At 43.5% G+C, this 12,230-nt stretch overlaps 1 protein-coding gene across 4 annotated transcripts in view; it reads right to left on the bottom strand.

Annotated features, from left to right (window-relative positions):
* Positions 1 to 3,618: 3,618 nt before the first annotated feature.
* Rai14 (retinoic acid induced 14) overlaps positions 3,619 to 12,230 on the bottom strand; it is a 135,276-nt gene continuing 126,664 nt past the window's right edge. For all 4 annotated transcript variants that reach the window (XM_034523440.2, XM_034523442.2, XM_034523439.2 and 1 more), the window contains 4 exons: positions 8,767 to 10,302; positions 6,993 to 7,142; positions 6,178 to 6,243; positions 3,619 to 5,434 (listed from right to left, as the gene is read on the bottom strand). In XM_034523440.2, the coding sequence (XP_034379331.1) occupies positions 5,357 to 5,434; positions 6,178 to 6,243; positions 6,993 to 7,142; positions 8,767 to 10,302 (1,830 nt within the window). In that variant the 3' untranslated portion in view covers positions 3,619 to 5,356. The remainder of the gene's footprint in view (positions 5,435 to 6,177; positions 6,244 to 6,992; positions 7,143 to 8,766; positions 10,303 to 12,230) is intronic.

Here is a 12,230-nt window from a genome sequence, read left to right as displayed (position 1 = left end):
TTCTCTTCCACATCCAAAGCCACTGAAGCAGTGTGTTCAAAGTTCCCTTGAATTCTTGTTCTTTCCTCCACGTGACAGGAGGCCTGGTGAGCTGGCCTGGTGTAGCTCAGAAGGGAAAGGTGCTTGCTGCTAAGCCTGACAACCTGAGTTCAATCCTAAGGAGCCACAAGCTCAAAGAAGGAGCAGAATCATGCTGCACCATAACATACTCACACACATACCTATGTACATACACGCAACACAAATGAATAAATACAATAAAACTGTTTCTAGGAGCCCCGATGATAGATTAGGCCCTTCCTAATGATCATCCAAGACAGTCTTATTTTAAGGACAACTTGTTAGCAATTATCCCTGTATATAACAACATATCTATACAGGTTCCAAAGTTTGTTTAAATAAAACCCTTGGGAGGAGTGTACTTACTTTGTTTGCCAGCGTTTGACTTGATTTAAAAGTGTTTGGCAGTAACACATAGGGGCTCCTACTACCCATCTTTCCAGGCTGTTGATTTCTATCTGGTTGCGTGCTGCTCTTTCTCTTTCCTCTTTTCCTCACATCCTTGAACAATCTGGTACACGGTAAATGCTTAACTGCATTTTCTTTCTCCTGTGGGGCTTGGTTTATAATAAAAGTGAAGGAATCTCCATTCCTTATTCGGTCCCGTCTCTTGGGCCACAACGGTTGTGTTTTTATAAAAGTAAAGAAAGGAGGAATATGTTTGGTAGATGTGTAGTCAGGTGTGGGGGAAGAGAGGGAGGTGCCTTTGGGGGCCCATGCGGAGGCATCCCTTCTCCCTGAGGGACCAGCCATGAGACAGTATAGTATAGAATAGTTGATTCAAGGTATGGGGAGGGGAGTTGGCGTAGGGACAGAGAAAGGCAGAGAGGGAGAGTAGAGTAGAGGCAGGCCATGAGCATGTGGAGAGAGGGGGGAAGGGAATGGGAAGAGGGGGAGCAGGAGCAAGAAGGCAAGGGGGGCAAGCAGCCCCTTTTATAGTGATTCAGAAACACCTGGCTGTTGCCAGGTAACGGGGGGTGGAGCTTAGACTAAATACCAGTATCTCCTTGTGAAAGCCTCGCCATGGATTTGTATTCCTTAGCTGTTTTTAAAGACCCATGTGCAGTAGCCATCGTAAGAGCTCATCTTTTATTTCTTCAGGTCCCCATGCCCTGCCATTATGCTCAACAGTTCTGTCCTGGGCTGCTGGACAGACTCTGCTTCCCGAGCCTGCTGCCCTTTCCAGCTTTTTGCTGTGTAGTCTTTATAACTTTACTCAAAAAGTATTGCCACTATCATTGTTGGGCAGGGTTCTGCTGCTGTCAGCACTCGGCATTCCAGTTGTCACAATGCAAAAACCTGTGCTTCAACATGTTTGGGGAGCATACTCCCCCACAGTTTATCATGTGTTTATCTTGGGATAAGTGGATTTAGTGATTGAGGGCTCTGGAGCCTGTCTTCACAAACTTTATGTAAGAACAAATATTCTGTTACTCAGATATGTGTTATAACACATATCTGTTATTAACAGATACGTGGTGTTTTTCTGAATCATGATGGAGGGTAGTATAAAAATGGTCAATTTGAAAATTACTTGAAAAATCCTCAAGTGTGAATCCATTTATACATAGGATAGCAGACACATCATTTTTATAGACACAGAATCTTTACAGATTTAAAAGCTCATCATTGAGGAACTACCTAAGTCAATGTACTATGAAATACTGTCCTGCAGTTAACAAGAATCTCCAAATTAAAATGCATTCCTACAGAAGACTGTCTCAGGTCACCCAATTAATATATCTGTAGTTTCTAGAGAGGTAAGCTAAAGGCTGGGGGCAAGGAAGGAAAGATCTGTTTCTAGTTTACTAATTCATCCTAGAGGAATGGCCTGACATTTGTGAAGTGGGAAATTTTCCTTAGAGACTCAGTTGCATCATGTGATTTTGTTTTTTCTGGAAGCTGTCCTATGAGGGGATGTTTTACTGAGGCACACACGATAGGATGTTTTACTGAAGCAGACATGTGAGAGCATGTTTTGCTGAGAACAGATATGTGGTGTTTTTCTGAAAGCTGTCTTGTGAAAAGGAAATGTGATGTTTTGCTGGAGCAGACACTTGAGAGGACACATAATGTTTGGAAAGGGTCTGTGTAGAACCCAAAAGACAGTGGATGACACTCTGGCATTGGTTTGCCTTGCTGGTCTTCATTAGGTTTTGCTGACACTGGTCTTCACTGACAATGCTCTGGCATTGGTTCACCTTGTTTTCTTCACTGGTCTTTGCTTGTTGTAACTTCATAGAGAGAAACACACCAAAGAATGTCTGATGGTGGTCCAGCTGCTTCTTGCTACTTTAGCAGACACATGCTGAGATCGAGCAGTGGAGACTTTTGCTTTCTTCTGTGTTGATTCATGTTTGGTGTTTTGCTTGTGGACTGGCCTACTGACCATGAAGATTGGAATTGCCCCCAAATAACTACTTCTGAACAAGCCTATGGCCCCATTGCCTTACAAATCATCTTCCTCCCCTACCTTTGGTCCATGGGCTATAAGGGAGGCTGAAGCATTTAAGAACCCTCATTAAAGTGGGTTTTAAAAAATCTAAGCCTACACATCTGATCATGGAGGGCACACCTCCCGTCCAGTAATCTATCCCGAAGAATCACCACCCTCTGGGTTGGTATGCTGGATCCAGTGATGTCAATTATTTTCTTGGGGAGCAAGTACTTGATAATTTAAAATAGAAATAACCCTATTCCCTTTACATTTTATTTCTTTTGTTGGGGTTGGGACTATGGAGGAGGGGAACATTAAAGGTTCACATACGTAAACTGAATATCACACAAATGCTTCTCTAGAAAACAAGTGTCAATGTGTAATATAAAGCACCAATAACCTCTGATTTGCTGTTGGAAGACGAGCTATGAATGGAGGGAATTGGTTACACTGTATTATATTATGCTACTTAAACAACAGCACCAATGATTCCCACTGGCTATTTGATGATTTTAACAAAACTTGGTCCTACAAGAGTTTTTGTTTGAGTTCGTTGTTTTTGTTTGTTGCTTTTAGAGATAGATTCTCTCACTACAGAACCCTGGGTAGCATTCACGGCACTGCCTATCTCCCTGCTCCCACCTTCTGAGCACTCTCCCAGGACTGAATCATCCTTAGTAATAGGATAAGAAGGTATATTTAAAAGACTGTTTTTTAAATTAAAGAAGATAGAAGCAAAGAAAAATCCAGTGTTTTTCAAACAGAAAGCCTGCATTTCAAGTGAAAGGCCCTTTTGAATTAAAGGACTATGATACAAACTACCCTAAAGTGGCTTAAAAGGAACAAAGTTCGGGATGAGCCCACCAGCCTGGAGGCAAGAGGGTGTATTCTTATGTGATCTGGTGGGCACAGCTCCAGGATGGTGAATATTTATGTGATCTGGTGGGCACAGCTCCAGGATGGTGAATATTTATGTGATCTGGTGCACACAGCTCCAGGATGGTGGGTCCTTATGTGATCTGGTGGGGACAGCTCCCAGTGGCCAAGCAGAATGTAAAAACCACCAGCCTGAAGTGTTACTGTAACCACTGGATCTGCTCACAAACACATCACACCACAAATCAATAAAAGGAATGCAAAATGAACCACGTTTATTTTCTGCAATAATTTCTGTAAATTACAAAGACAAAAAAAAAAAATGCTAAAACTACAGCATATAACTTTTCAATATTTAACCAGAATACTTGTAATAAATATGCAATCCTGACACAAGAAAAAGGCTACACTTTGTCAGGGATCCTACACAATGTCTCAAGTTTTACACTCTGCAGCATTTCTGTGTGGGGCACAAAGGGAGGTGGCTTTGTCATTTCTTAAGTCCCATGGCAAACAAATCCTTTCACATTTCTTTGGGGCCATTTTGAGAAATGCTTAACTGTAATCAGACAACTTAAGAAAAGTACCACCACCAACCTAAAGCCACTTTTGTTTTGCTGGTATTGATCATTACCTAAGACAGATGAATATACCCAATTCAGCCAAGTGGCCTCAGAGCCAAGCAGCCCTGCAGTCGATGGGCCCATGTCAGAGTGCACCTCTGCTTTTAGTAACACACCAAAAGTTCTTTATTTCATTTCCCGCCCTCATGACCGGGGCCATAAGAGAAGCTGCAAGCAAGCCGAACCTTTTTCATCTGAAAGTAAGGTCAACAGGCATATTTCCCCCGAGACTTTTGCTATGCACCACGCTGCCGTGGTGGAACTTTTACTTTCAACATGTAGAAGCTGATTGGAAATGACAGTCCTTTCAGGAATCATTCATGGGTGCTAGAGTTTGGGGTGTTTACAAATTCGATGGGCAAAAAGAGGATTTACTGCATTCAGAAGTAGACTACAGAAAGTCCTAGGTGGCAGCTCATACTGAGTTTGGAATATATAACTACCCTCTGAAAACTTTTGAGGAAAAAGTTGCATTTTTAAGAAGTCTTAAGTATGTTTATCTAAAAATAATGTTAATATAATCTAATCTCACTTACTTAGGGCTTTTGCTATGAAAACATCTTTAAAAGCCAATAAAAATATCATAGAGGAAAAAAAACACATTTTAAAAATTGAGGTTAAGAACCATGAGGCATGTCTTTTGGCTGTAAACACATAGTTTACTGTCCTTTGTTGAAATACAAATATCTGGACTTCCTGAGCATTGTGGAGAGTTTTCTAGGCAAGTTTGCATAGAAAAATTGCAATATGTTGATTTACTCAAAAACTTTTAAGGAGAGTTCACTCTTGGTTTAAAACTTGGTATTTTAGTTAACAGTACTCACCAAACTGTGAGACCATAAGTAGGGTGATGAGACTTAAGGCAGCTGGGGGACAGAGGAGAGGTTTTAAATCCACAGGATGAAGGGTCTTAAGCACTCACTTCTACAATCACTTTAGTTTGGTTAAGAACTAAATCATGTTTAGGGAGTGGAAGGCAAAATGCTCTCCTGTGCTGAATGGCACTTTCCAAAGGTGGGGGTCAAGGGCCACTCACTGCATGGAGGCCTCAGCAGATCACTCAGTGAAGCCGCTCGAATGGTCAGGTACCAAGCAAGGTAAACCAGACTTTTGGGCGTGGCTGATCCCAGTTCTAGATTCTGAAGCGATAGCAGGGTATTCGCCTCTGCTGGTCTGGAGTACCCATGCAGTTCTGCAGAGGGCATCTTCTCTTGGGACTGGCCCCAGAAACCTCTGGAAAAGAAGCTATGCTAGGTCACAGTGCACACCATGGGTCAGAACAACGGCAGTGGTCAGTGACAACGGCAGATCTAACACAAAGAAAGGCAACAAGGGGCAGTGTCCTGCCAAGAAATCAGCTTTACTTCTTCTGAGACTGGCTTTTACACATGGTGAGGATCTGCTTCAAGACTTTCTGGACATCTTCATCCATTTGGCCCTAGGAAATCCACATAGAAGACATGCATTAGAATACTGCTTTACATCATGGTACCTTCTCCCGTGGGGAATGAGACGGCTGAGATGAAGCCTTCTGTTTATTCCTCCCAAATGTTCAGAAGGATGTCACTGCTACCCATTCTCCCACCTCCACGGTAAGTCAAGGACGGTTCCCTGTTTTTCCTTTGTGCGATGGCTGAGTCGACCGAAATCTGGGGTCTTAGTTGTGAATGTGAGCCCAGCCAGCCAGAAGCAAACCAGAGCAAGGCAGTGCTAACGACTTTGAGGACACTGGCATCACTACTAAAGAAGGCCTGGGTCTTCTTGATAGGGAAAGGCACAGATACCTTTCCCAACGATTTTCCCTTTCAACACACAATGAACCTACCATGAGTAGGCAAGGCATGGGCTGTTGACACAAAGTCTGAGACAAGCAGAAGGCATTTGAGGCTTCTCAACAAGGACACGCCGCTTTGATTCTAGTTCACTCTGCTGGTCTGATGATGGCACTTTGGGCAATATCCTCTGCCTCATTATTATTGTTGTTGGTGTTATTATTACTATTATTATTGTTATAGACAGGATTGCATGTAACCCAGGTCTCAAACTCACGATATAGCAGAGGATGGCATTGAACTCCTGGCCTTCCTGCCTTTACCACCCAGTTTCTGGGATGACAGATGGGTGCTACATTGCTTGATTAGGCTGCCATATTGATTCAGGATGTCACTGGCATTACCATACCTGAACAGCATATAGAAGATGCATTCTGTAAACTGATACGACCTCCTGGTGTTGTTTCTTACATTCCTAGAAAGAAATAACTTGGCATTATTAACCAGCTCGGTGGGTGGTGGGGTGAGTCTTTAAAGAAGAAGATTGCATGGAAATCTGTCACTTAGGTGTTACATATCTGCTTCTGGATGTTAGCACAGGAAGCTTCTAGATTTGTTAATTCACTAGCTTGTGTGTCTCTAGTTATTTTGATATGTCAATATTAGAAGAATAGTTATGGAGAAAGCACTTATTACAATCTCAATTTAACACACACACACACACACACACACACACACACACAGAGATATCCACTGTAAGTGAACGTTGTAAGAAAATAAATGACAGGCAAAATGAAATTATTTCAGAGCTGCTGAGTTATGGGCAAACTTTATTATAGAGATTTTAAGAGTTTTTTGTAATTTGCAACTTCACAATTACCAAATATTTGTTCATTTAGTTAAAAATAAAATCTATTCATTAAAATGAACAGGAGATCCATAGGCTGGGTAGTCACAAAGGAGTTTAGCTATTAAGTTATCTGTGCCAAGAACAGAAACAGGGAACAGTTACAGACTCAATGTTCTTCTCTGATTTTCCCTTCCCATTGATAGTCGTATCTACCCATCTCATTGCAACGACTCCTAGAAAGCTGACTGGCATTTCTCTAGCTTTCTCTCACTGAGTCCTGAACGTGTTACTCACGGGTGACTTTTGGTCATGGCCAGCTAAGCTGGTGTGAAGTTTGCTCACCCTCCACCCCACAACAGGCAGAGAACACTTACAGCCAGCTGGCTCTGCAGCTGCTTGACCTGCTGCTGCAGCATTTCCAGTTGCTGGGCCTGCCTCTTGGATGAACTCGTGGAGTAGGAGAGCTGCGAGAGGCTGTTCAGGGCCTCCTTCAGCTTCAGGACCTCCCTGGTCATTTCATTTATCTGGTGAGAAAGGACTGAATTAATGGGCTAGCAATGCGTCTGTACAAGAATATTCTGCATATCTCTACGCCTCCAACACTAATTATTTCTTTGAGTCCTTGTTCCAATTCCCTTTTCATTTTCAAATCCATGAAATAAAGCATAATGAATTCAGATAAACCAGTAAGGACCTAGGCGTTGGTGTCATTCAGATAAAGCCTATTGTGTTTGAAGTGCCTGAGGGGTAAGAAAAGCTACACCAACGCTCTGCTCTTACTATAAAGGCAGTGTAATCAAAGTCCAAACCAGAACGAGGAGCAAATCCATTATGTGACGACACCTGTCTTGTGACACAGAACTTTAGCTCTTTGAATCCAGAGGTGATCCTTCACCATCTACAAATAAATACTTGTAGGCTAAACTCCTAGACTGCTGCTTAAAGCTCCAGGCATGCCTCAGCCCCTGTCAACAATGGGGCGTCATTTCTCAGTGAAACAGATGATTAATAAGGTCGAGGAGCCCCATTATCTCTGGGGATCTTGCTTTAAGGTGAAAACAATGTCCCATGTCACCGCAGCAGTCCCTGGGTAAAACGAATAGGGTTCGAACGCCACTCAGAGCATAAGAGCCTGGGAATGCTGAGAAAATTTAGGTACAGAGTGATTGTGAACTCACTTCGCTTTGCTTCCCTCCATCTTTTGTGCCATACCCAGAATCATCTGTAAATGCCCCATGGGCTTGCTTATATCCTGATCTTATGGAGGGAGACGTTTTTCTAAGTGAGGCTCCCTCCTCTCTGACAACTCTAGCTTGTGTCAAGCTGATATAAAACTAGCCAGCACAGCTACTATTAGGGGCCCAGAGTACAGGAAGAGCATGACTTGTCTCCTCACCGCATGAGTCACTATAACGACTATTTTCTCTGATCCCCATTTTCAAAGGTACACAGATATAGAATAAAAAGTGTGAGGAGCCAGTGATTTACTTAGTGACTGATAGGGGAGGGCCCAGCTCATTGTGGGTGGTGGCACTCCTGGGCTGGTGATCCTGGGTTCTATAAGGAATCAGGCTGAGCAAGCCACGAGGAGCAAGCCAGTAAGCAGCACTCCTCTGTGGCCTCCCTCTGCATCAGCTCCTGCTGTCAGGTTCCTGCCCTGTTTGAGTTTCTATGCTGATTTCCTTTAGTGATGATGTGGAAATGTAAGCAGAATAAACTTTCCTCCCCAGGAAATAACATAACAGCAAGAACAACCCTAACTAAGACGCCAGCAAAGCCTGTGTTAACAAGTTATTACTGATTGTGATTTGTGTGTGTGACTGCCTATGCATGACTGAGTTTCTAGATTAGTCTTTTTAAAATATTTTAAATACTTTTTATTTAACAGATAAGAGTCTTATTATGTAGCCCAGGGTACCCTTCAACTTGCAACCCTGCCTTGGTATCACAGGAGCTGGGATTACAGCTGTTTCTCATCCTCCTTGGCTACGATAGTGGTTCTGGTGACAGTGACAGACACACAGGGCCTCTGAGTACTTGCACAGGTTGCTACCAACAAATTCTGTAAATGTTTTAGTACAGCAAGACCTGAAGGGCCTTATTAGGACTTAGTGCCAGAAAGCCAAGAGTGAGGGAACGTTTGCCAACCTTTTCATCTTTATCCTCCTCCAGCTTCGAGGAGGTCTCCGAACATCTTTTCATCCCGGCCAGTTCTTCCTGAGCTCGCTGGAATTTCTGCACCAGTTCAGTTACTTCCTGCTCTTTGGATTTCAAGAGAGCCTGGATGTTTTCCTTTTCCTTTTTCGCCTGTGAGACCTCACTTCGAACCTGCACGACCTCGGAATGGGCTTTCTCTTTCTCTTTTACCGACTCCTTTAACTTCGTGGCTAACGCACTGACTTCGCTCTCCAGGGAGGCCTGGAGCTTCTCGTAGGAAGACTTGGGGACCATTGCGTCGCTCATAGCAGCTTTCTCTTCTACGAGCTGTTTCTCCAGCTTTGCGACTTCCGCTTCCTTGTTTGCAAGGCGCTCTTTGAGGGTGCTTATGTTTTCTTCCATCTCTTTGGCCGTCGTCCGCAGCGTGGTTATCACCTGCAAATGTTCAGTGATGGACACGGAGTTCTCTTTGTGTGCGTCCACCAGCTGTTTGAGCTGAGTCAACTCGTTCAACACTTTGGAATACTGAGACTTCATCTCGGACAGCGCTTCTTCTGATTTGGCCCTGGACAGGTTTGACACGTGCATCAGCCTCTCGTGTTCTGCTTTGTGAATATATTCGGCTGCATCTTCTAGAGATTTCCTCTTCCTGTAATCCTCCAGCTCAGCCTGGGCCTCCCTGTACAGCTGTGACAGCTCGCTCACCTGTTTATTGAGTTCATCAATCATCCTGTTCATGGCCTCTTTCATATCCCCAGAGTCATCGGGGGCTTCCTGTGGCATCTGACTTTTTAGCGTGTCTTTTAGTTTCATGATTTCTTCTTGGGCCTGCTGGTATTTCTCAAACAAAAATGCCTTCTCCTTATTCATATTCTCGATAACAGAGCAGTACGAGGTTTTCATCTCTTCACAGACCTCTGCAGGTGGCTTAGGTGCTTCAGCCTTTTCCTTCTCCTTCTCCACAAGCTTTATCTCTAACTCCCGCACCCGCTCCTTATTCTTTTCACTTTCTTCCAGAGCTTTCTGCAGGTCTTGCTTTAGTGTGTCAACATCTTCATCAGTGACCCGCGCCTCTCGGAGATGTGAGTAGCCATCTGGGCTCTCATGGGAGAGGAGACCCAGCTTCATCTGCTTCTGCATGCTTAGGACTTCTTTCATGGCCTCTTCGTACTTGCTCTGAGTTTCTTTGAGCTTCTGACTGAGGTCAGAGCCATTCTCTGAGATCTCCGTGTTGTTCAAGCACAGCAGGTCTGTCCTTTGTGACTGGAGTTCATCCTGGAGCTGCTTCTTCTCGGCTTCGGAGCTCTCCAATCTCTTCTGCAAATCATGCAAGGTATCTTGTAGCCGCTGGATTATGACATCATTGTCAGTGGTGGATGTCCCCGATGGATGCTCAATGGGTGGGGGTGATTTGGCACCGGAGGAAGGGACATCACTAGCTTTGCCTGGGGATGGGGCCAGGTCAGTCTGGGTGGAATGGAAAGATTGAAAGCTTTGGTCGGCTTCAGCTTCCTTGGGCGATTTGGCCTGGGAAAGAAACAAGGAGCATAAGTAACAGTAAGGTGCAGCTAGGGGTGCAAGCAACTGGAGCCCAACGGATAGCCTGAGGTTTAGGCACGGAAGGGCTGTGTCATAGTTCTGCATGTGTTCTCCCGGATCATGAAACACATGGTCTGTTGCACAAGAGCCAGACTTACATCAAAAGCTGATTTAGTGTTCTATTTGGCATTTCTGTATTTCTAAAACATCGGGATTGTTTGATCTGTAAAACCTCTGATTCAATTTTTTTCTTTGTTTCTCATATCATTTCAATTGTCCAAAGGATGGCATAGTTCATCAGGTTCTTAAGACGATTAGAGGTCTAATTAGATTAAAGAACTGACTGAATCAATGGCTAGTAGTATGTACATTAAAAGTTTTAAGTATAAAATTTTAGTGTGTAAATGTCTAAGCAGGGAGGTAAGACAGAGGATGGGGATGCAGAGGGGGAAGAAAGACATGTAACCAAAGCTAATCCATATAGAAGCCTATGATTTATTAATTATAGCTATTATATATTACAACTAAATATATTTTATATATTATATATTGTAATTAAAATAACTTACATTTTATAAGCTTATTAAAAATTATAATCTAATAAAAGGTTTTGCATAGAGGTACTCTCCATAAATAGATAATGCTCCTGCCAGAAGCCATGGTTATTAAATGAAAATCCCAAAGGTAGTTGGATGGGATACCTCTCTATGACTTGTCGATCAGAGAAGCCTAAGGCCCCTAGAACAATACAGGTTGTTGACCGTGCTCTTGGTTGCCCACCAGAACTTGATAGCAAGACTCAGTTGCCAAAAATACTTTAGTCACAGGATAAGGGAAAACCAAGCTGGAGCTGAGAGATGGAAACTTCCTCCTGACTGGCAGACCTTCACAACAGAAGGTGCCCTGTAGGCTTATGGGAAAGCAAAGTCATCAGCAATGTTACCCATTGGTGAACCTGTGAGCTACATCATGACCCTCAGGCAAGATGTGCTGCCTGACACAACAGTGGCATGATACTTCCAAGTGGATTTTGGCCACTCTTCAGTAGGGAACTCAATACTTGGTCTGTTAACCACGGTTTAGAGCCCATGACTCAGGAAGTTATAGACCCCAGGGCTAGAAGAAAGCTACTATTATTGTTTGGTTTTCCTAAATGGTCACGGTCTTAATACTCAGGTCTATACACACAGATTAGTGCTATGACTAGTTTTCATCAGAGATGCCTCTAATTACAGGTGGGTGACAGTTCGTTCAAAAACCCATAGCTAGACACAGTGCAAGAGATAAGTGATGGTGGACTTACTGTCCAGCCCTAAGTGGGGCAGCTATATCCATCCAATGCTCAGGAAACATCATGGAAGAGGGAAAGCTAGAGCCAGAAGGGGAGAGGTGTAGCAACAAGATGTCTTCTGGACATACAACAACCACGGCATGTAGGAACTCACTGCAGCTGTGATTCCATGCACGTGACTGGGCCCATCAACATTTCATTATGGGTGGGTATGGGCCCACAAGGCCCCATCCCTTCCTGAGGGACCACTGGCTGTTACAGATTGTTGGGGGAGAAGGTGCCATTTTTCTTCAGTGGTGTAGTCACTAACGAGTTGCTCTTGTTCCAGTAAATAACCACCTAGCCATACTTGCTTAGGAGACTACAATTAAAATCTGTGCGTTACAGAGAAAAGACACGAAAGTGGGAGGGGGGGTTGTTAGGAAGAAGGGCTTCAGCAGGAGACAGAGGGGGATGGGAGGGCAATGGGAGGGTGCTGACTAATTATATAAACATGTGAAACTATCAAACAAAAAACCAAAATGTGATGTATATAAAAATGGAAATATAAAATACAAAATAGATGAAAATTGTCATATATCATTCTGTCCATATCTCATATATGTGTGTGTGTGTGTGCTAACTT

Source organism: Arvicanthis niloticus, chromosome 19 (genome assembly GCF_011762505.2).
Source record: "Arvicanthis niloticus isolate mArvNil1 chromosome 19, mArvNil1.pat.X, whole genome shotgun sequence".
Lineage (NCBI taxonomy): Eukaryota > Metazoa > Chordata > Mammalia > Rodentia > Muridae > Arvicanthis > Arvicanthis niloticus.
Note: the sequence above shows the minus strand (reverse complement) of the source record. Positions and strands in the feature narration are given on the sequence as shown.